Genomic DNA, 24,598 nt, shown 5'->3' on the forward strand with positions numbered 1-24,598 from the left:
TGGTCAATACACTGTAACTTGTAACCGGAGCGGTAGAAATGAGTGATTGAAGTTGAGGAAAAGGTTGGAATTTGTCTTCCCCTAGAGGAAGATGAAGTGGGAAATGAGTGGCTCTCATATTCAGCCACACTCCACGGGGAACTTCAGCAGCCTCAAAGCATAAGAAAAGAGATTTGCATCAAATAAGTGTTTAGTACCCTTTCCCTGTTATAAATAGAATAGCCTCACATTTGGTGTTAATTGGATTGAGTGGTAGGACATTGACATGCTGGGGGGGGGGGTTCTTTTTCTTTTTTTTAAAGATCTTTTCCATGCAAACCTTTTCAGCAATGGTGATCTATCTGAAAGATATGGAAATAGCTGTCTTGTCCATCAAATGGCTTCCCTTCGTTCTTGCCCAATTTGCTGGTGGAAGGACAGAATGTGGAAGAAAATGCACAACAGTTGAAGGCTCACATTAATGAATACAACATTGATTGGTTGCAAAAAGGATTTGCACTAATTTGATATGTCCTGTACGCTGGTATGATATGATTATGAGGGATTGGGAAATTCTATGTACAGCATAAAAACGAACTGAGAATAGACATTTATATTATTATTGTAAACAGAAAATGAAATGTATGTGGAGCCCCAAAAACGTGTAATTGCGTCACAATTTAAAATGTTTTGACTATTTTTGCACAAAATGTATTTCTCTCAAACTGTGTTTCTCTCAAATAGTCCTAGAAGTATTTATCCATCCATTCATTTTCTGAGGCGGTTATTCTCACGAGGGTCGCGGGAGTGCTGGAGCGTATCCCAGTTGTCATCAGGCAGGAGGCCGGGTACCCCTTGAACTGGTTGCTAGCCAATCACAGGGTACATAGGAACAAATAATCATTTGTTCTCACAATCACGTCTTGGGGCAATTTAGTCTCCAATTAATGCTTGTTTTGGGGTTGTGGGAGGAAACCGGAGTGCCCAGAGAAAAAACGTGCAGGCACGAGGAGAACATGCAATGTCCACACAGGCGGGGCCGGGATTTGAACACCTGTCCTCAAAATTGTGAGGCCAACGCTCTAACACCTATTTATTTATTCACCATTGAACCATTTAGCACCCTTAATCCCAGGTCACTCCCACCACTTATCCAGCATTAACTTAATGAATGTGAAAATCACTGATGGAGAAATCCTCATTACACCCACTCAAGTACTTGGAATGGAACAAGTACTGTATTTCTTTACTGCCTCCAAGGGGGCAGATAATACATTGATGGAAATATTGGAGATGAATCAAGTGTGAGAGTGTACTGCACGAGAGAGCTCTTACAGGCAAAGATACGGTGTCTCATATCTTGTCTTTATGACCGGTGGTTGTATAAAGTTAATTTGTTGTATGTCACCTTGTCATCAATCACAATAAACATTCCTCAGACTAATATTTGTATCAAGTTTGCTTCTTTCTTTCTGAATACAGATTTGGTCACATAATAAGTAACAGTGACGGTTTACCTATGATTTAGTTGCAAGCAAATCCAAAAAGAAAAAAGAAAAAAAATGAAAAAAATTGGACTGATTTGTTTTTATTATTTGACATATATACACGATTCTGCAGTACTCTCACTGGGTACTTTAAGTATGCCTGCACATGATCACTGGTTAGTTTTGACTGAAAATGCCATTGATGTTTTATCAATCCGTCTATTTTGTATCGGGCTTGTCCTTATTATGGTTGAGGGTGAACTGGTGCTTCTCCATCTGACTTAAGGGAAAAAGCAGGGTCCAATTGTCAGGCACATAGAGACAAACAACTATTCACGCTCACATTCAAGAAAGAGCCAATTCCACACAAGAAAGCCCCGTAATCTCAGGATCGTGAGGTACGCTTGCTAACTGCAAGCTTCTCCCTGCTGCGCTCATGAAGATTTTAATTGAACAGTCTGTTTTCATTTTGCTGTTTTTTCAGTTGTTATGGAATGTAAATGCACAATGTAATATATATTGATGATTACAGTATTTTGCTGCACCCATGTAAGTTTCATAATACGGCCAACATATGATTATACACCTTATTAACCACCTCTCATTAAAATGCACTGATGTATAACGTAGTTCTGTCACTGTAAAGCAAAACAAATATACAACACAATCTACAATTTAAATACAGCACTCCATTGGCTCTTATTCATGTGCCCATTTGTGATATTATTCCTCACCCTTGTGGCTGATTGAAATAATGCAGCACAATTGCCTTTTTTTTTTTAACTCGATGAATACCGATAAAATTACTAACTATGGTGCTTTTAACTTTGAGACGTAGTGTTTTGGTACAGTACAAGATTTATATATATATATATATATATATATATATATATATATCATGGGAAGCATGGTAAGACACACCCCTAAAATTAAATATTTATATTGAAATTTTCGTTTTGACACAAACATAGAAATTGTTTATATAGGGCCCATATTTTGGCTACCTAGTCCTCCATAGAGGGAGTTTCTAACATGGACTATCAATTTCATTTTTTAAAAAAAGTTGTCATACAAGTGATCAGAAAGGTCCCTCTGACACTATCTCTGTTTGACCCAGTTTTGTATCCACTTTGTCCCTATTTGGCTAGGACGCCTGGGGCCCCTTTCCAGTGATTTTTTTTTTTTTTTTTTCGCTAGTGACTATGAGTTTAAGAGCACAAAAAGTACTTGTTTGAACAAAATGTTTACAATATGGCTGTTCTCTACAATGCACTCGGGTTTGGCCATGCGCAGATACTTCCAATGAGGAGAAGAAGAAGCAGACTTTTTACTTTCAGCACTCATAGAAGACTCTACCTCAATTGTTTGTAGAAGAAGAATAATTTACCTACCCGTGGAAGAAGACTGTGCTAGGAAAGGAACTATGAGGGACAGATGGGGGCGGACTTTGCAAAAAGGATGGAGATGGCTGTAGTGAACACTTATTTCAGCAGAGAGAGGAACATATAGTGACCTACAAGAGCGGAGGTCGAAGCAAGCAGGTGGATTATATTTTGTGCAGACGATGTAATCTGAAGGAGATTACTGACTGTAAAGTAGTGGTAGGGGAGAGTGTAGCTCGACAGCGTAGGATGGTAGTGTGTAGGATGACTCTGGTGGTGGGTAGGAAGATTAAGAAGACAAAGGTAGAGCAGAGAACCATGTGGTGGAAGCTGAGAAAGGAAGAATGTTGTGCGGGCTTTCGGAAAGAGGTAAAACGGGCTCTCGATGGACAGCAGAACCTCCCGGAAGACTGTACTATGACAGCCAAGATAATCAGAGAGACAGGCAGGAGAGTACTTGGTGTGTCTTCTGGTAGGAAAGGGGAAAACGAGACTTGGTGGTGGAACCCCAAAATACTGGGAGTCATACAAGGAAAGAGATTAGCGAAGAAGAAGTGGGACACTGAGAAGACTGAGGAGACGCGAAAGGAGTAAATTGAGATGCGACGTAGGGCAAAGGTAGAGGTGGCAAAGGCTAAACAAGAGGCATATGAAGACATGTACACCAGGTTGGACACGAAAGAAGGAGAAAAGGATCTCTACAGTTTGGCCAGAGAGAGGGATAGAGATGGGAAGGATGTGCAGCAGGTAAGGGTGATTAAGGCTAGAGATGGAAATGTGTTGACTGGTGCCAGTAGTGTGCTAAATAGATGGAAAGAATACTTTGAGAACTTGATGAATGAAGAAAATGAGAGAGAAGGAAGAGTTGAAGAGGGAAGTGCGAAGGACCACGAAGTGGCAATGATTAGTAAGGGGGAAGTCAGAAAGGCACTACAAAGGATGAAAAATGGAAAGGCAGTTGGTCCTGATGACATACCGGTAGAGGTATGGAAGCAATTTGGAGAGATGGCTGTGGAGTTTTTGACCAACTTATTCAACAGAATACGAGCAGGCAAAAAGATGCCTGAAGAATGGAGGAAAAGTGTTCTAGTTCCCATTTTTAAGAACAAAGGGGATGATCAGAGCTGTGGGAATTATTGAGGAATAAAGTTGATGAGCCACACAATGAAGTTATGGGAAAGAGTAGTGGAGGGTAGACTCAGGACAGAAGTAAGTATCTGCGAGCAACAGTATGGTTTCATGCCTAGAAAGAGTACCACAGATGCATTATTTGCCGTGAGGATGCTAGTGGAAAAGTACAGAGAAGGTGAGAAGGAGCTACATTGTGTCTTTGTGGATCGAGAAAAAGCCCATGACAGAGTACCAAGAGAGGAACTGTGGTACTGCATGCGTAAGTCTGGTGTGGCAGAGAAGTATGTTAAAATAGTACAGGACATGTATGATGGCAGCAGAACAATGGTGAGGTGTGCCTTAGGTGTGACAGAAGAATTTAAGGTGGAGGTGGGACTGCATCAGGGATCAGCTCTGAGCCCCTTCCTGTTTGCATGGTAATGGATAGGCTGACAGATGAGGTTAGACTGGAATCCCCTTGGACCATGATGTTCGCAGATGATATTGTGATATGCAGTGAAATCAGGGAGCATGCAGAGGAACAATTAGAAAGATGGAGACATGCACTGGAAAGGAAAGGAATGAAGATTAGCCGAAGTAAAACAGAATATATGTGCATGAATGAGAAAGGCGGAGGGGGAAGAGTGAGGCTACAGGGAGAAGAAATAGCAAAGGTGGACGACTTCAAATACTTAGGGTCAACAATCCAGAGCAATGGAGAGTGTGGTAAGGAAGTGAAGAAACAGGTCCAAGCGGGGTGGAACAGTTGGCGGAAGGTGTCTGGTGTTTTATGTGACAGTAGAGTCTCTGCTAGGATGAAGGGCAAAGTTTACAAAACAGTGGTGAGGCCGGTGAGATGGTGGCACTGAAGAAACAACAGGAAGCCGAACTGGAGGTAGCACAAATGAAGATGTTGAGGTTCTCGCTTGGAGTGAGCACGTTGGATTAGAAATGAGTTCACTGGAGGGACAGCCAAAATTGGATGTTTTGGAGACAAGATTCAAGAGAGCAGACTTCGATGGTTTAGACATGTTCAGAGGCGAGAGAGTGAGTATATTGGTGGAAGGGTGCTGAAGATGGAGCTGCCAGGCAAAAGGGCGAGAGGAAGACCAAAAAGAAGGTTTATGGATGTGGTGAGTGAAGACATGAGGGCAGTTGGGGTTAGAGAGGAAGATGCAGAAGATAGGCTAAAATGGCAAAAGATGACACGCTGTGGTGACCCCTAATGGGACAAGAAAAATTAGAAGAAGGAAGAAGACTGTGCTAGTTTTCGGTGCCCTCAAAGCAAGATACTGCACAATACTCAGGATTGCAAAATCTATACGTTTAATTTAAGTAATTTAAGATCTTTCCCAAAAATTGTCCACATGCGAAGGTTTTACAGAGGTTTCTAAACGCCTGAAGCAGTGATAGAATCTACCAATGGATTAAAAGGGTGGACTGTGAGGAGAACAGCGGAACTTGAGTGGTAACTCGAGATGAAAATGACTCTGAGAGCGACTGAGAGACTGAAATGATGAGAATGTGAGACTTTCTGTGGCTCTTCATCTCCAATGTGTTAGTGGTTTCAGTGAACAGGAGGAAGAATAAAAACAATGACTTTTTTGTTACATTTGAGCCGTTTTACTGTCACTGTTTGGAAACATGGTATGTAAATATACATTTACAAAGTGAACATCTAATTTCACAACATACCAGGGCATACGGGATACAGTATAGAGGAGGGGGGTGTTTTTACCTTGTCCTAGAGGATAGCATTTTAGCTCCATGTTTAAGTTTTTTTTTTCAACCAAAGTAATGGATAACCCTACCAAGAAAAAAATAAATAAATAAAAGTAAATACAGTGTATACTGTTTTCAACGATTCTATGTACTTTTTGAGGACGAAATGCCATCAAAACTTGTACTTTTCAAAGCCATCAAAATTTGTACTTTTCGGCTCTTCCAGCCAACACTGCAGTTTGGTAACGATGACTCTTTTTTTTTTTTTGTCTGAACACGTTTACCATGTTGCCATGATGCCTGATTGCGTTGACCGGAAATGAACACGTCAAATTGCCAAATTTTGCAATGAAAGCTTTTAAGAGTCGTGAGATGAAAAAGGACTACTTTTTGTTGTGTGTGCTATTCATAGGCGCACGTCAATGAGTCGCCGTCCTTAATTTAAGTATTTCAATGAATAGATCAGTGTCGCAGATGTCTGTTAGTTTGTCACGACATTGATTGTAATTGTTAGGATGCCAGGTAGGAGCGTTTGCAGATTGGAGGCGGTCATGCGTCCGACCTGGCAACTCGGACTATGCGCCGGATGCGGTAGCCAGTATGGCGGACAGCGAAAGTGATATAGAAACTGACGGACTGGAATTAGCCCTAGAATCATTGTCTAGTCGTTATTGTAGCGACGTGTCCTCCCTAAAAAGCAAAGACTACTGCGCTGGGTTTTGTGAGGTACGTTGGATCTATTAATGTCCGATAGTCTTTGCATATCGTTGTGTTGACTCTGGTCAAACATCACTAGCTTTCCTGTCTGACGTTAGCCTTCTTGTTAGCTTCAACTGATGCTAAATCCGTCATATAAGCACTAGAAATGAAGCTGAGATATTAAATGAACACAGACTAAAGATAAACGTTTGGTTAATTTGCCCCCCCCCCCCGAAAAATTTAAGTTATCATGCGGTTCACTGGGTGGTTGTTTGTAGTTATAGCTTGATGCTAACGTGTGGCTAACAAACGTCATAGATTCAATGTTGCCTTGCAAAGCAGTCTCAGTTTTTGTGCTTGTTCTATAGAGCCCTATTTAGTCGCCAGCACGAATTTGGTCAAAATATTGGACTCTGTTTCTGACAAAACATTCGCATTTGTACACATTTGAAAAGGTTGCAGTTAGCATAATTGACTCTCCATCTCTGTTTTCCCAACCTTTGAACCAAGGCACATATTTTACATTAAAATAAAAACACCACCAAACAAGAGTATCACAAAGATTATACTTTATTAAAGCGATGATGATTCCATCTTATTTTTTCTTGGAAATGTGTTTTCTTATTGTGAAATATGGGCCTGGTGATTTGAGCACAAAGCTAGCTGTTGTACGGATGCACAGGTTAGCTTTACCTCCTGTCTTCTACTGGTAAGGCTTTGTGTTTGTACTACTGTATTGTCGTTGGCATACTTGAAAGATTATATCTCATTTGGAGTAAATTCATAATTTTCAGACCAATTAAGTGGAACCCAAGCACAACAATGTGCCATGGCACAATGGGTGGTAATCACTGCTCGCGCAATTTCATCATTGACTTTAAGACGTGTTCACCTTTTGAAGCTATTTTTAAGGCTGAACAATACATGCACTGCTATGATAACACAGGATTCATCTTTAACATAGTAGAACGTGACAATTTCTTGTGCTTGGTTGTCCGACTACCAAAACTGAGCTCATCATGAAAGGGAGTATTGCAATATTTTTATGATTGTTGATATTCCCATGTTCCTGATGTACAGTTGGTTGAAGCCTACACGGGCCAATGGCAGGTTCCTCTTCCTCAACTGAAGGTGCTGCGGACAGCACTGTGTGGATTCACAAAAGCCACGGCCAAATTCCCCGACAACTGTCGGCACATCAACAATATTCTCAGCCGTCTGGCCTTGTGAGTGCTCTCTTTATTTCTTTACAGTGAACCCCTCTTTGGGACTAAGACTTAACGCAAATTGCAAAATTCTGTGAGTAATCACCCCCACCCCCAAGAATATTTTTCAAACTTGCCTGTATTAATCCTTGCGTTTAAACCCTCAATATACCACAAACTCTGACCCTTGATTCAATCTTGTCTTCAAAAATTACCTTTAAAATAATGGGCGTTACAGGAGACTTTATCAAAGAGTGACTCTAAATCTTGGCAAGATGTTACAGCTTCACAACCCATAATATCACATAGTTTAAGATATTGTGTTACATTTTTGATTCAGTAATGCATTGATGTTCCCAATATTTAAATACGTGCGGTGTGTCACAAACAGTCAAGCTTTGGTTGAGTACTTAAGCTGCACACTTGGTGATGCAGTCAAACCCAATTGGACCAGACCATGGCATAAAAGTAAGTTGGTGAAAAGACCTCACACACTGAGCAATTGAATATATGGACACCCTGAATAGCGGGCCTGCATAGGAGTTTGATGCTGTATAGACAATGTATTGTACTTTTACATTTCTTAAACAATAAAAAGAATAATAGCTAAGGAGGAGGTGGGTTACTGAAGTTAATGGCCACAGGTCAGAATAACACCGTGTGGATATTTTAAAGGAGTCTTACTGACTCCATTCTTTCTAACATAAATAATAAAATGCATGCTGTTTGTGTACATTTTTGTGACACGCTTCGGTTTTTCATCCACAAGAAGATTATACATTATGAATACAATTAAGCATTGTTATAAAAGTCTTTAATGCTTTATATATGCCAAATATCTGGCTTGGGGAACCAAGACTTTGTCTCGCTTATGCAAAAACTTGGAAATAGATGTATTTTCTCTGTGAATGAAAGCGCTTGTGCATTTTAATTGGCTCTGAGTTGCAATGTCATGACAATGTGCACCGCACTCCAAAATTTTAATTACAGCAAAACTGTGGCCATCTGATCATTCACTTATAAAGACAGTTGCAAAAATCTCACGTTGGGCAACGGCTTTGTCGGTCGATGTGTGGAAGCCTTTACTGTACCTGACTTTGAGCTAGCCATCACCTGTTAACCTCTGCCACTACCAATACTGATCTGCACATTTCTCATTTTTTGGTGGCATCTTGCCCAATTGCTGAACAAGCGCAAAAGTATGCAAATGGGTGAAAAAAGTTGTTTGTTCCATAGAGGGGTAAAAGTAGCACAGGTATATGAATATGCAAATAGGCGTGTGGTCTTTGTGCTTCTTTTAAAGCCATACAACATTTCTTTTCCACTGCTTTAGCTCACTTCTCTAATGGGACCATCTTGTCTTCCAGGAGTATTTTTGAGCTTCTACTGTTTTTCAGTAAAGAGGAATTTGGGGAAAAGCCTTTAAAAGACATCCTGGACTCCTATCAGGTGACAAATCTTGTCTCTCCTACCCTTCAGGAGTAGTTAATTCAACATTTTGTCAGACCTGTTCATCATTGTACATTTTGCTCTTGTAGGCATGTCATGCTGAGCTTTTAAGGCACAGGAATGTACATCTTCAACATGCAAAACTGATCATAAAAGCTGGTGGTCCATGGGAGAATCGGGTGTTGCAAGCGATCTTAAAACATGCAGATTTGCCTCCAAAAGACGGTAAAACTTGATTGCATTTTGTTAGCAAACACAAAATAATATTGATGTTAATAGCAGTAACATATATTCTACTTTTTGCTGTTTGTCTTCTTTACACAGTTGACGATTACTTAAACTCAGAGCTCCCTGTTTTCCTGGAACTGCGGATTCGGTATCTGCAAGCATGTGAGCGAATACATGAAGCTATGGCCCTGGCTAAAGTCTGCCTGGAGAACCACAAGCCTGGAAAACATTTGTACTGGCATCAGGCTTACTTAACCTGTCTCTACAAGGCCTCGCTGCATGAACCCCTTGAGAAGCAGGTACTAAGTATTGGAATTGCATGGGAATTTCAGTCGCTCACATTTGAAAAATGTACGGGAGTGGTCAGTCATGCCCGCAGATATAAAGTTGTGAGAGTGTGTTCTGTTTGTAATTTTGAGTGTACCCCTTTAAGAGTGGAGGGGGGCTGTGTCAGGTAAACTAGGAAGGAGAAGTAGGCTGAGCAGAAGCTCGTTGTTAAACACAGTGTGCTTCCGTCTTTTTAAAAAAAAAAAAAAGACGTCAGTCTGTGGTTCACTGCGCTGGATCAGTTTTCATGTGCGCTGTGTGTGTGCGACAAGTGGGCAGTGGTGCAGCTTAGAGGGAACATTTGATCAAGACTGTACAAAATAAGCGACGTCTTTCAATACCTATGTATTTGTACTCGTAACAAATTTTACGTGCGTGATTTTTCGTGCTTGACTAAACATTTGCGCTGGCGCGCGGTGCATACGTGCCCGTCAAATCAGTTAGTTATTTGATTTTAAAAAGTTAACTGAGAAATTTTTTTTAAAAAAGGCAAAAATTAAAACTTAAAAGGAGTGATTTTTAATTTTTACTACAATATATGTCAGGTAAATAATTTCAAATGGTGGTAATGCATTGTGATTTTTTTTGTCAAAATAATGTACTTCTTCCTCTTTAGATGGAAGAGCTCGATGGCCGGGACGCGGTGGAGATCATCTGTAACACAGAGCAAGTCGAAAAAGATGAGCTCCTTTTGTCACTGTCCAAAGTGTTCCTGGCCCAGAAGCTACACAATGGTGACATGTACTACATATGGTAAGATATGCAAAAGCAGAGCCTTTTTTGAAATTGATTTGTATTTATTTTGTCTGCAGTGCAGATAACCATTGACCATATACACAACACATAAACATGCAGACTATACTTTTATACAGTTTAAACTGGATGTTTACACACACACACACACACACACTATACTATATAAAAGACAACTTTTTTTTTTCCTCACTGACAAAATGAGAACAAACCTTTCCTATTTTTGTACTTTTAAAAACTAAACGATTGCTAAATGCCAGAATAATGACAGAAGGATGTTTTTAAATAAAATTTCACTCTTTTCTTAAAATTCTGAGGTTTACATATATTTCATTACTATTTGGTTCCATTGCCTTTTAAAATATGTGACTTGGGTCACGTTTTGGAAATCCACCCACAAGCGAAGTTTGTAGGCCATCTTGATCGCATTTGCCTTTTCAAGATCAGGCCATACATATTCAGTAGTCTTGAGATCAATGTTTTGCCATGATTAATCCAAAATCTTGGCTTTGTCACACCTGATGATGATGATGTTTTATAGTTATTAGTAAATATAAGCTACCGTTGGCAGCCAAAGAAAGAACACATGCAATGTTTGTTCCATTGGCATGTGCTAGGAAACTGATACTGATTTCCCACTGTATAAAATTGACGTTAAAGTATTATTGCTCATACTGTACTACTGTAAACAACCACGACAGAAACATCTGTACTGTTTTCTCCAACATACATTTCCTCTGTCTTCATATGTTCCCTTTGTCCTGGCATTACAAAAAAATGGGAAGAACAAGTCATGTAGACTTAATCCACAAGATGCTCACTCTGGTTGGATAACAAATCGTACGTCCTCGAGGGGTCTGACTTCCACTGTAATTGAAGTTATTCATTTTACATCACTAGTAGACATTTGATTTTCATGCATAAATACATCTTTTGCCTTATCAGTATTGGGGTTGAGTTAATTTAAATTCTGATATTAAAACAGTATGAATCAAATTGGCCCTCCACTGCTTTCTCTCAGGGACCTGGTGTTCATCTGGAGCAGGTTGCTTCTCCGAGCCCACCCGTCGACACAGGACTTCCTGACTGAGTGTGTGCAGTTGGCATCCTCTGCAAAGAACGTTCGCGCCATCTTTCCCTTCATCAAACTAGTCACCACCGAGGTGCGACAGATAGTTATTTTGAGATACTGGCTGTACCCTCAATGTGGGAATCGAAATGAAACTGTAAACGTGCATCACTTGTATCGCTTAAAGCACTGGTGTCAAATTCAAAGCCCTGGGGCTAGATCTGATTCCAACATAATTTTATAACATTTGTTCCCTACATTTCACCTGAAAACCTGTACTGAAAATTGCCATTTTTCTTCCCTTTTAAACAGATATTTTTTTTCTCCCACTAAATCCCTTCTTAACAAGTCAGCATTCAATGATTTCCATGTCTTCTGATGTCAAATTGATTTTTTTTAAATTCACTATTTCTCCTCTTGGGGTTTGTTGGGACAGCTGGGCAGGGACGGTGTGCAAGTCTGCGTTGAGCTTTGTGCCACGGCCTTGCAGCTGTGTGACATGCAAGCTGACAGCGTCGCTCAGTCTCTGGTCTGCAAGACTATTGCCTTCCTCCTGCCAGGAGACCTGGAGATCTGTCGAGCATGTGCCCTGCTTGTCTTCTGCCTGGAGCGAAGCCTGGAAGCTTACCGAATGGTGCACCATCTGTTTAAACATCCTGACCAGGAGACTCATCCTCACCACAGCTTTGTCCCTACCAACGTCCGCTTCAAAATTCTGCAGGTAGGATGAGGAGAAAAAAGGAATAAGTGGTGTCCCAAAGAAAATAATATCTTAACTCAAAAAGCGACGCAGTAATTTAAACTACTAATAAAAATGATTTGAGGTGCCTCTATGAGCAACTAAATGGAATTACTAACCTGGCCAATTCCACCCGTAATAGTATAGTTGACTGGCAGAGCCCTCTCTCCGATCTTAACGTCAGACATGTGCATCCCAAAAAAGTGAAATCCTTCTTCCTGGTGGCAATGAATTGATTTCAGTGACTCTTCTGGTTGTCTTTGTGTTTCATTTTTCATCTGAGCAGGCTTTATCAATTCATCCAACAAGACTGAGGAGAGAATAGAATCTCACACATGAATGAGGATATTCACAGCCAGTGAAACTGTTCTTGTTTGAGATGTTCTTCTTACCTTGGAGTACAAATACTGCGATCTTTAACCACCCCCCACCCCCAGTGCTGTCCAACATTTTAGTTTGCAATTTGATTCAATACTTATTTAAGTGCTCTGATATAAAATCAATCAGCAGTAGAAAGTCACAAGTAAATTTTGATCATTTTGGAACTTTTTTGATGCCATTTAAACATGCTGCATAACATTTTTAAGCAACAAAACATCTGAAAATAGAAATGTGAACATAATGTATTTGTCGACAGGGAATACAAAAGTAAAAACATTACAGTTGCGTATAAACACTGAAAAGCTAAAGTCCGTTGAAACAATATTTCCGCTCTGAAATTATAATACAGATTTTGAAATATGAATGAAGACAATAAGTTTTCTGCACATATGGAGCACAAAAGAAAAGTCATGACGACAGTTCATTGAAAAAGTAAGGTTCATTTGTACTTTTTACTTTATTAGGGGGTTTGGGGTTTCTATTATTTGCTAGGATTTTAACTAATACTGTACTTAAGTAGCAGGTTTGCTGCATTGTGATAATTGCCTGGTTCCTTCTTCCTTCCATCCTTCCTTTCTTAGATCACGTTGTTCTCGTTGCTTTTGTCAATAAGTTTGATATATTGCTCCCTCTGTGGCTTCCATTGCAAGGTGTTAGTCTATGGAACATTTCACACTATTTCCCATTTGTTAGAAATTAAATGAAGGATTAAAGTTATGTACGTAGAGGTCAGTCATTCTTTCTGCCGATTTAACACCTTTTTTAAGTCCGTGTACAGCTTCAGGACAGTAAATTTGTTGGTTGTAAATGTGTTGGTGTCATGTATCGTGGTATGTGTGTCTTTTGGCCATGTTGTTGACTTAGGATTCCAAAATGACTGCAAACACCATACTTAAAAGTGAGCCATTCGCTTCACTCGTTTGTCTCTATTTTGTTTTTGGTCCACTGCAGCTTCTGTCCATACAACCCGAATCATACACAAACCATCCCCCAGTGTCTAGCAGGTGAATTGATTCAGATCAATGAATTGTCGGTCAAGAATTCCAGTGCGTTTAATTATTTTTTACCACCCGTATTTGGTTGTGAGGCAAAATGTCTTCTAAGATAAAGAGTAAACAGTCCTGTTGCAATTGATACAATGCCCTGAAAATACAATGATTTGGATGACTTGAAATACTCTCAAGAATCTTTTTGGAACACTTTGTATAGTCTGTATACTAATTGGAATCAGTTATATTTGTAAATATGTTGCATCTCTTCATATTTCAGATGCTGAAAGAACGTCTGTCTTTTGACCCAGAGTTTTGGAGCGTCCTGGCCCTCAAGAATCGCTGCTTGGAGTTGATAAATGACAGTGTAATGAAGGATGTTCTTATCGATGAGATACGGGGAGAAGAGGAGAACTGCTGTGAGGAGGAGCTGGCAAATGCCTGTGTAAATGATGCTCAAGACTCGAATCCCAGCAAGTGCACTGGGACTCAATCTGAGAAACAGCCCCCTCTACTGGAACAGACTTCTGATAGCCAGACGGTAAGCTTGTCAAATAACGCTCCAGTGAAAAAGAGAAAATGGCACAGGAGACTCCAAAGGAAAGTCCACATTTTGTCTGATGAAGACATGGACAAAGGTGATGATCCAGAGTTCATGTACAATCTCAAGTCCACGTCTTTGTGTAGCAAATCTGTATATTCACTAAGACACAATCACACCAAGAGGGAAAATTATACTTCTGTCAAGCTCCCAGTCAGTCGAAAGAGAGAATATTTGTCTCGATGTGTGAAGAGCCAAATTTTGAAAAGAAAAGGCAGGAAGAAGAGATGGTTGCAAGGTCTTCCCAAGGTGGAGGCACCTCAGACCATCCAGGAGAAGGTAATTGTACTGAAAGGGAAAAAGCGGGGCAGGAAGCCAGCACAGCGATGGGATCTCTCCTACCCTGATAATGAAGTACCCCTCTCCAAGGCTGAGTTTGAGCTCATAGAGAAATCTGAAACAAAAAGCACAGAGCAGAAAATCTCTCACGTGGAGAATGACAGTGAGAGTGACAAGATGAAGAAACAACCAAGGACATAAAGGACAGACATGGCCATTGCGGTCAAACGCAAGAGGAAGCTTCCCATATTTGTGCTGCTTTTGCTGAGCCTCAGACTTCTAGTCCAGCTGTTGAAGCTGACCCTGAGCTTGATGGACCATTCCAGGAATTACAGAGCTCTCCAATAGACCTGATGCATAGTTACTATCTAAAGCCTACAAATAGTGACAGTGACACAGTGCAGCCTCCAGACTCCTCCACACTCAATAATGACATGGTGGAAGGGCCCCCAAGCCTTGAAGACACTAAAAAATCAAACAGAAAGGTTAGTATTTTTCCCAATAGCATCCCCAAATTTGTTTGGACCCATGTTTCATCTTGTCAGCAGTTTGGTTTTCTTTTTTTTTTTTTTTTTTTTTGGAAGTCTTAATACGGGGTTGCTCAATGCATTGATTGCAATAAACCGGTCGATCGCCGAGGCAGTTTTGGGCTATCGCATGACCGCGTGCCAAAAAAAACAAGTCAGCTTTTCATCCAGCTTCTTTGCTTGATTCGGGTGTAGGCAATACGTCGATCACACAGTTTAGGTAGGTGTAAATACTGCAGTGATACCTTGACTTACCAGTTTAATTTGTTCTGAATTACTACATCAAATGAATTTTCCCCATTAAATTGTAATGGAAATGTCAGTAGCTCCATTAAACATTTACATTTTTAATAAGCAGAAAATGCACTATAGTGAGAATAAAGAATGAGCCAGGAAACTGTTTTAATAAAATATAAAGATCACATACGCAAACCAAACATCCACTAGTATTTGTGTTGACGTATGCATTTTAAGGTTGTGGGTGTGAATGACTTCATGAAGTGAAACTCTACCTCCTGTCGCCTGTGTGCTAGACCAGGGGTGCCCAATGGGTCGATCATGATCTACCAGTCGATCGTGAATGCATGTGCACCAAAAAAAAAAAAGACGCCATCCATCTGGTTGCTTGATTCGAGTGTGGCCAACATGTCGAGCAGGTGCTTTGTTGACTGACAATTTTTTTGACCAATCCTGGCCCATACAGGCATGTCACTGCGCATGTGCACATAAAGGCGGGTTCTAGCAAGCTGGCTTTATATTTACGCTCTCTTGCTTTCTCCATGGTAGTTGCTCCAATGCTCCCCCCCCACACACACACACATACACATATACGTAAACACTTTGCAGCAACGATACACTCAGCACCTGAGAGGCTGACTGCTTGAAAAGCACATTTTGTGGCCAAAAAATTGTGGGCATTTATGTGGGCTATTATGAGATGAATACATGCAAACCCAATCACTAACATTTCTCACATGCCCCTTCAAAGATGATATTATATGATCAAGCACCATCCCAATAATTTGATAAACCTGTCACTTAAAGTGTATGGAATGTGTAATTTCTAACGCAAATGATATCTAAGCGAAAATATATGTTCAACTGTTCCATAAAATGCATATCCTATTCGATGTTTTTACCAAGAAATAGAAGTGTTTGTGACCTTAAATCCGCGAACTTTGACCTAGTTTCTCTGCAAAACAACTCATTTCGTGGGCGGACCTCTGACGTCAGAAAATCTGGGATTGGCTGTTTCGGAACGACGATAAGTTTCGAGTCTTTTGTATTCACACTGAAGAAATACCCATCCGTTTCGAGAATTCCTCAGTGATTGTAAGCTAAAACCAATCTATAATAGTCATTTATTTGTATTTTTTTAATTATTATTATTATTATGAAAACTGTGCCAAACAAATATGAGCGTTCATCTAAGATGACTCGTTGTGGCGATTCCTAACGGGTCAAGCTGAAAGAAAGCAGCATTATATTATTAGATTATTACTTATTTGTGAAAATATACCAACTTAGACTCCATTATCGGCTTCTGTGTGTTTGGTGCAATAATAATGATTTTACATGCGAAGTAGTTGCCACGGTTGTCACGTACCAAATCACGAAATACACAGCGTTTGCATAATTTCAAAACACGACAAAAAACTTCGTATATACATTCAGGATATCAAAGCCTTAACTATTTTTATTTAGTTTATGAATAACTAAACCAAACAAGAACTTCACAAACGCTTACTAGTCGATACTTCCAACACAGGCATAACTTCCATGATGGGTCTGACTGCCGTCTCGGCTTTTTCATCGCCAGCTACTTCGTCTGAATTCGAACCTGTGTGCTGTCCAACTGGCTTAAATTGATAACCTTTAACGCGTTCATAAAGCTCGTATTCTTCACCATCTTTGTGGGAGCCTCCAGAATAATGTTCATCGCTCGATTTATCGGAAAATTCATCGGCGTTCTTACAGTGTATTCCTAAGAGATCCATGTTGTTGTCACAATGTCCTACGTCACGCCCCTGATCGTCTGTTTCCGCTTCGTTGCCGTTTTTTTCCAGCAAATCCAGCAATGTGCGATCATTTCTCTTAAATAATCAAAAAATAAAAATGTTTCCTTCATAATGAATTTAAGATTAGTATTTAGCATAAAAATTGTATAATATTAGCGAAAAGGTGCATTGCGGTCCTTCCATTCCCTTTAAAGCCAAAACTACATGGTAGGAAATAATTTTCACCATCAAATAGAAACCATGTAATTAACTGCTTTGTCTAATGAGCCCATATTATAAAATTGACAATTCGCTGCTTTAAATGTGACTTTTGCAAAAAAAAAAAAAAAATTGTGCTTCACTCTCCAAAACCCCAAAATACACAATGTATTTTTGTAATATCTGGAAAATGAAATATCAATTCAATTCAGAAAAAAACACATGAATGGCCATTTGACAGCATGGCTTATAGTGTTTTATTTGGAAAATTTGTGAAAAAGGAGAATTGCAGGATGCTGGTTAGTGTTTAAGAGAGGAGGAAAGGAGGCCATAAATGTGAAACCATTTTGAAGAGGTGGGGATGTCTCTGACTTCACCTATGCCGCACGTCAATGCTGTCCTTTTATCCCCTCCACAGAGATTAAATAATTTGACTCCAGTAAATAACAAACATGGCTGTAAAAGTTGAATGACTCAAGTTCGTGTAATCGACTATATCGTGAAGAAACTTGTCATAGATGCTTCATCATTTGCATCACTGATAGTTTTTCAGCACAGACTACTTTTCATCTAACGACATTTAGACTCAAGGCACAAAAATACAAATGAATGATTGACTGGACCTCACCATTATGAAGCGGATGTAATTAGTGGAAGTGCTGAACCCCTACCCCAAAGTACCTTTTGAATTTATTTTTTTTTATAGCTATTGTCTGTGATATTAATCAGCTGTCTTTTGTTTTAGGTGAAAGTGGTGAGGACATGGAGGGAAAAGTCTGAACGAGGACAAAAGTATGCTCATCTGAGTTACTACTGTAGCTCCTGTAAGAAAAACTATAAAGGGTTGAACGTGTTGAGGCATTCAATTGCCCACTTAAAGAGGCGGACGAAGTGTATAATCTGTGGAAAATGCTTCCAACACTTTATTGTTGGCAAAAAGCACATTTGGGATCACATAGAAGAAATGTGCAAGAACCATAAAGACACTGACGTCGAGGGAGCTGGTACCACAAACGGGACGAGGAGTAAGCAGGCCGAGGCTCACAGTGAAAAAAAGACTTCAAACGAGGAACCTCGGAAATCTTGCAAAGTCAAAGTTTCCAGCCTTAGTAGGGAAGACCGAATCATCCGAAACCTTCGCTTCGTCATCAGGAAGATGCAGGTCCAGTCCAAGAAGTTGAATAAAGACACCCCCACAGCACAGTTAGACTTCAAGGATGAGCAGGTCGTCATTGAAGACGGGCTGGTCGTTGTCAAAGCTGTGGCTACAAAGGAGGATGAAGTGGACCCGGTAGGAGAAAACGGCTATGACGTGATCTATAAGTTTCTGCTGTGTCCTTCCTTGTCCTGCGATCGGGTGTTCATGAAACATGGCAGCAATTTTACCAAGCATGCTGTTAGATGTCACCTCAGCGAAGACCACGTTCTGGATAAGACTTTTGTCTGGGCCAAGCACAAATGCACCTACTGCTTTCGGTAAGAATTTTTCATTCATCAATGCAGAGGTTTATGCTTGCTGAACATGTTGAATGTGCTGATGGCTTATTCACCGAAAACCTAATGGGGAATTGCGCCGTAAATTACTGGGTCTCTAACATTTTACACAAAGTACAATATACAAATATTGGATCTAGATTTCCCTTGCCCGGATGCGGGTCACCGGGGCCTCACTCTGGAGCCAGGCCTGGAGTTGGGGCTCAAAGGCAAACACCTGTTAGCCGGGCCTGCACCCACAGGGCTCGACGGTGCACAGCCCGAAAGGGTAACATGGGTCCCCCTTCCAATGGACTCACCACCTGTAGGAGGTCCCATAGGGGTCGGGTGCAGTGTGAGCCGGGCGGTGGCCAAAGACACGCTCTTTGGTGAGCCAATCCCCGGCTACAGAAGCTTGCTCTAGGGATGTGGAATGACAACTTTTTGGCAGGGAGGGAGCCCAACCTGTTGTGTAAGGTTGAGAAGTTCCAGCTACATATAGTCTGACTGGTCTCCAAATAAGGCTTTGGTTCTGGTACCAGTCCTCTTGTGAGAGTTTGGACTCTCTTCCACTCTGGTATTGCACACGGTGAAAAGCACTGAGCAGTTGTGGGTCTATTTATTGCCCCCCAACTCAGCACCCGTACGTTAGGGTTCACCCCAGTGAACAAGAGGGTAGCCTCCCTCTGTCCTCAGATGAGAAGACTGGTCCTGACTGCTGTTTGTTCCTATGAACCAAACAAGAGTTCAGAGTACCCATCCTTTTTGGAGTCCTTGGAGGGAGTGCTGGAGAGCGCCCACAGTAGGGACTCCATTGTTATGTTGGTGGACTTTATTGGTCATGTGGGCAATCACAGTGAGACCCGGAAGTGCATGATGGGAAGAACGGCCGCCCTGCTCAGAATTCAAACACTGTTGTGTTACTGGATGGCAGTGATGCAGACTTTTATTGGTCCATTGTGGTGATGGAGCTAAATTGAAAGGTGAAGCTCTCAATTTATCGGTCGATCTATGTTCCTACACTCTGCTATGGTCACTCGCTGTGGGTCATGATTGAAAGAGCAAGTTCCAGAGTGCCTCCCTGATGAAGTATGCCGAGGACGTCACACCAGAAAGCGATTCCTGGCATGACCCAGGATGCGCTGGAGAGACTACGTCTCTCAGCTGGTCTGTGAACACCTCGGGATCCCCTCGAAAAAGATGGATTACAACAGTCACACTCACAATCACACCTAGGGGCAATTTAGAGTCTCCCATTGATGCAGTTTTTTTAGGAAGTGGGAGGAAACCAGAGTGCCTGGGGGTGTGGGGGGGAGGGGACACGCAGGCACGGCGAGAACATGTAAATTCCACATAAGCGGGGGCGGGATTTGAACCACGGTCCTCAGAATGGTGAGGCCAGTACTCGAACCAGCTGCCCCACCGTGCCGCCCTCTACTTAAGTACAGTGCATTGCTAATTGTTGTCAGAGATGTTCCTTGAAAAACAGCTAAGACAAGCCTGAGGACTGTAGAGTGTGAACTCAAACCAACCAAGATTGTCTTTTCGTGCACGGGACAGACGGAGGACACACTGTGAGAGTGCGCTACCTCAGACTGCCAAAGTGGTTGTCCCTGTCTGCTCTTTTTATTGCATTCTCAGGTCAAAGGGTTACATGGTTACACAGTGAAAATGCTGACACAGATGGCTACACCAACAGCACATAAAGACTAAGGTACATGTTTCTTCAAGGCTGGAAGAGTCTCCTGATAAACCCACAAGAGAAAAAGCATGGCATTGTTTAAAGACATGTTTATGGCATTTGGCAGTATCCTCTTGCGGTAGAAGGGCGTTATCGCCTCCCAGTGTTGAGGAGTATCTGCTTAAGATCAGAAGGGAAACATGCTGAGGTCAGGATGGAGACATCGCTTCCCAGTGTTCAGGGGTATAAGCTTTAGGTCGGCAGGGGGGCATCGCCTCCCAGGTGTCACTGGGTCACACTTCAAGACACGCACACAGCTCACAAAGAGAACAATTCAGACTAAGACGAACAGAAACAAACGCATGATAAAATAATCCCAACAGCAACTATAGTAGTAATGATATATTTTCATCATAACTAACATAGTAATAAATTACTTGACATTTTGTGCATTAAATTATTTGGGAATGTAAAAATACATTTCCCATCCTGATATCATGATTTCAATAGCATGTTTGAATTGATTTCATCCTATTTGTTGATCTTGTACCACTTAGTGTTTGGTGCTCTTAGAGTGTTGTTGCTTTCTTTTCCAACAGCAACCTCCAGTTTGTCCAGTATTACAAGGAGCACATAAGGCGCCACAGCCCTTCTCTGCCACACTTCTGCTACCATGCACAGTGCGACCAGCGCTTCTTGACGTTGCAGGAACTGAAAGCACACATGAGCACCCATGACCCTTTCAGTCCTGTTTGCGCTTTCGCCAACTGCGACAAGCAGTTCTCCAACTTAATAAGCCTCTTCGACCACGAGTGGAGACACTATGTCCCGGCTCCTCAGAGGGATGAGCTGGAGCTGGGTCTCAACCGGCAGCAAAGGCAAAGCAATGAGGCTCCATGGAAGCAGAGGGTAAAGTTTGAGGAGATATGGCTGCAGAGCAACCAAGTGAAACAGGAGAGAATAACAGTCGAGAAATCTTCTGTCGTGAATCTCAGCGAAAGTGTCAGTGAGGGGAAGGCCCCGGACACTGAAGCGGCTGGTTTGAAGGCGGCAGAGCTTAGCAAAAAGCCTGTCAATGGATTCGAGGAGGGGAAACCAAGCAAGGTTTCCAAACGAAGCACTAACAAACCCCATCGGAAAAAGAAGTTCAGGTTTACCTGTGACAAGCCCCCGCCAGATCCCTTGAACGTCAAGGACCTGGAACAAGCCACCACAATCTCTGAGGTCGTCCGGAAGTTGGAGGAGCCGCTCATCGCCGAGCACAAGAGCTTCAACCCTAAAGATCCTTCTTACGCGCCCTTCTACAAAATGCACTTCACCAGGCTGCCGCCCTCCACCTACATGAACGAATCTCAGCTGTCAATGCGCAAGAGGCGAGACACGGACAAGGAAGCTCCCGCGCAAAGTCAGCCCAGTAGTTCTTACGGCCAGATGGATCATTGGGCAAGGAGCGAGATGCACAAGAGCAAAAGTAACCACGAACAGAAGATCAGACATAGGTGCGATAAGTGTCTCTCCTCCTTCAGCAGCATACAAGAGCTCCAGAAACACAAAACTCTCAACACCTGCTCCGCTTTATTTGGATTTGACTCTGATGATGAAAGTTAACACGCCTTATCAAAACTTGCTCGTTTGACCAAAAATATGTACATTTCCTTTTTACTTTGGTTATGATACAAGGGACTGCAACTGAAGTACAACGTACACTGTGTTTTTTTTGGGGGGTGGGGTTTGTTGTTTTTTTTTTGGGTGGGGCCTTATTCACTCAAGGCAATGGACCTTTCCGATGCCAGTCTTACGCGCCGCCCCCATAGCCATGTCCCATGAGCTTCCAAAATGGCGATAAAACAGCACGTTTGAACTCGATTCTCTGTTGCGTATTTCAGATAATATTGGGGTATATTTATTGCCAAATGCTTTAGACTTGTCCAAAAGAGTTTTACAGAGAGGTCTCAACTATTTCACGCAAGGATATGTACACGAAATTAAGATTTTGGACAGAGCAGGACGCAATGTCAGAGTTACAGCGAAATGTTGGCGATCGATGCAAAAAGGTTTGACGCCTCACAAACTTCATATTTAAATCCAACCGAATAAAATGGTGGAATCGTACTGCGCATATGAAGCAGGGTGAGTACTTTTTACTTGGAAATATCACAAGTAATATCGTAGTCTTTATAAGTGGGTGTATTCATTTGACTTGGCTTGCGCGCTCTTAAAAATCAGATGTCATACAATTAGGCAAATACATTTCTCTTGCATGACATGGCGCATTTACGGATACCTAACCCGACTCTTCGGCATAAAACATGACACTTCATTCAGCAGGTCAGTGCTACGCTAACAAAGTGAAAGTTGTTCTCCTGCAATGTATAAAGCACTTATAATAATTAAATCAAACTCAGAGAAGATACTTCTCCCTCCCTTATCTTCGAACATACAACCTCGTTTGTTGATATCGTCCACACTTAGTTGTGCGTGCACTCTTCCCCAAGCCTTAATCCATCGTAGACACTTTGTCAACAATGTTTTAGGCTTTGGAAAATAAATCAATCTGGCCCCTTCTAACCTACCAGGATATCTTTCATCAGAATTGCACGTTCCCCAAGTACATTTGAGGACCATTTTCTTCGTAACATTAACTTTTCCAAGCGAACGCAACTGACAACCAGCTTTGCTTGTGGGACACGACGACGAGGGACGTGTCAAACCAGAGGATTAAGACATTGCGGCTATCTCATTGGCTATTATTGTACGAGTGATTGACAGGTCGGAAAGGTCCATTACAAGATACAGTATGTGGGTCAGTAAGGTTTGGACTGTTTCTCAGTGCTTGTCTGTCATGGGAACCATCAAAATACTCAGATCCTCTTGCGTCGCTTGTGCCATTTGCTAGCTAGTCTGTAAAAGTCAGTCTAACTTGTAGAACTTGAAAGAAATTAATCAGTTTTGGGTACTAATATTCATTGTTCTCTGACAGTCTTCCAAATGCATCACCCTTGAGCAGAGTGCCAATCAAATAGGCTTGAGAGTAATATCAAATATACAGTATGTCATGCGTATTTATTTTCAAGAGCTTCCATATTGTGATTGGTTGATGGAAAAGTAAATGGAGCTCTTTACTCGAGCAATCACAAAACGTATGAAATAAGGGTTAGCTCGTTACAAATCTTTAAGGTCTTTGATATGTTGGATTTTTTTTTTATGTATGAGAGGAGGTTATTTATGTGTACAAATGTAAAAAAAAAAAAAAAAAAGGTATAATGCCAAAATATTTTTGTTACATAAAGTGACTAAAGTCTGTTTAAACAAAAATAGAGCCAATGGAGTATATTTGTTTTATTTAAGCATTGCATATTTCATTGATAAACATATTGCTTTTAGTCTAAAAATGGAGATAAACTTTTCAGTACGCTCATGACCCTACACAGCACAGGTGTCAAACTCAAGGGGGCTAGATGTGGCAGGCCACATCAGTTTTTTGTGGCCCGCAAAGATAAATCATCTATGTCAACTTCCATGGTCCTTGTGAAAATCTGTACCAAAATTTCTAATTGTCATATAGCATAAATTATGTTGAGATAGAAGCAATTTTGTCACCAAACATGAACAATTGTTGAAAAACCAACTACCTATGATTTCTGATTCCAAAAGTAGTTCATAAATTTTGTGTAAATATGAAGCAAACAAAGGTTTTCATGGTTTCCCAGTCATAACGGTTCTCTGAGGGAAACCGTAACTGCAACGTGTAAATAAAAGTACACATTTCTTCATATAATTACCCCGTCCACCTAAGTGAATTGATTGCATATCATAAATGATCGGAGGAGGAAACATCTCTATGCGGAGGAAGTGGCTGAACATAAATGTACTTAAATGACCCTCCCTGCCTTGGAAGAAATGTAAGCACTACTACTTACTACTAAATGCTACAAGGCAGAAACATGGGCAGTGCATCCAAGGATTTCAGGCTGCATTAATTCCTACATGCATTTTGGATTCAACATGCTACTTTTCCTATGGCTTTGGTGCAGTTTGTAGCTGTGAAACAGGATTCATCATCACCATTAAATATGGACATACAGATATGGGCGACACAAAGTGAACATTAGCCTTAATGCTTCAACTATAGTCATTGTAATGTCATTTTTTTAAGATCAGGTCCAACTGAACAGGGACACATCACCTTATTTGGAGACTAGGGTTTGTGTGTGTGTACAAAGAGTTTTTAAGAATAACCAAAAGTAGACATCATGTGAATGGAAGTTCTGATAAGTATTTCCCAACCTATTTTGGAAGATC

The 24,598-nt window shown here is 41.1% G+C and overlaps 1 protein-coding gene across 1 annotated transcript; it reads left to right on the forward strand.

Moving 5' to 3' along the window:
• The first annotated feature begins 5,992 nt into the window (after window positions 1-5,992).
• znf654 (zinc finger protein 654) lies at window positions 5,993-24,577 on the forward strand. The gene is given in 12 exon segments (XM_061841711.1): window positions 5,993-6,406; window positions 7,460-7,605; window positions 8,952-9,033; window positions 9,123-9,258; window positions 9,358-9,560; window positions 10,205-10,341; window positions 11,363-11,504; window positions 11,847-12,131; window positions 13,800-14,616; window positions 14,619-14,884; window positions 17,888-18,618; window positions 20,896-24,577. Coding segments are annotated over 12 exon segments (4,080 nt in total). The 5' UTR covers window positions 5,993-6,280; the 3' UTR covers window positions 21,905-24,577.
• Window positions 24,578-24,598: the final 21 nt, after the last annotated feature.

This window comes from Syngnathoides biaculeatus, chromosome 14 (genome assembly GCF_019802595.1).
Source record: "Syngnathoides biaculeatus isolate LvHL_M chromosome 14, ASM1980259v1, whole genome shotgun sequence".
Taxonomy (NCBI): domain Eukaryota; kingdom Metazoa; phylum Chordata; class Actinopteri; order Syngnathiformes; family Syngnathidae; genus Syngnathoides; species Syngnathoides biaculeatus.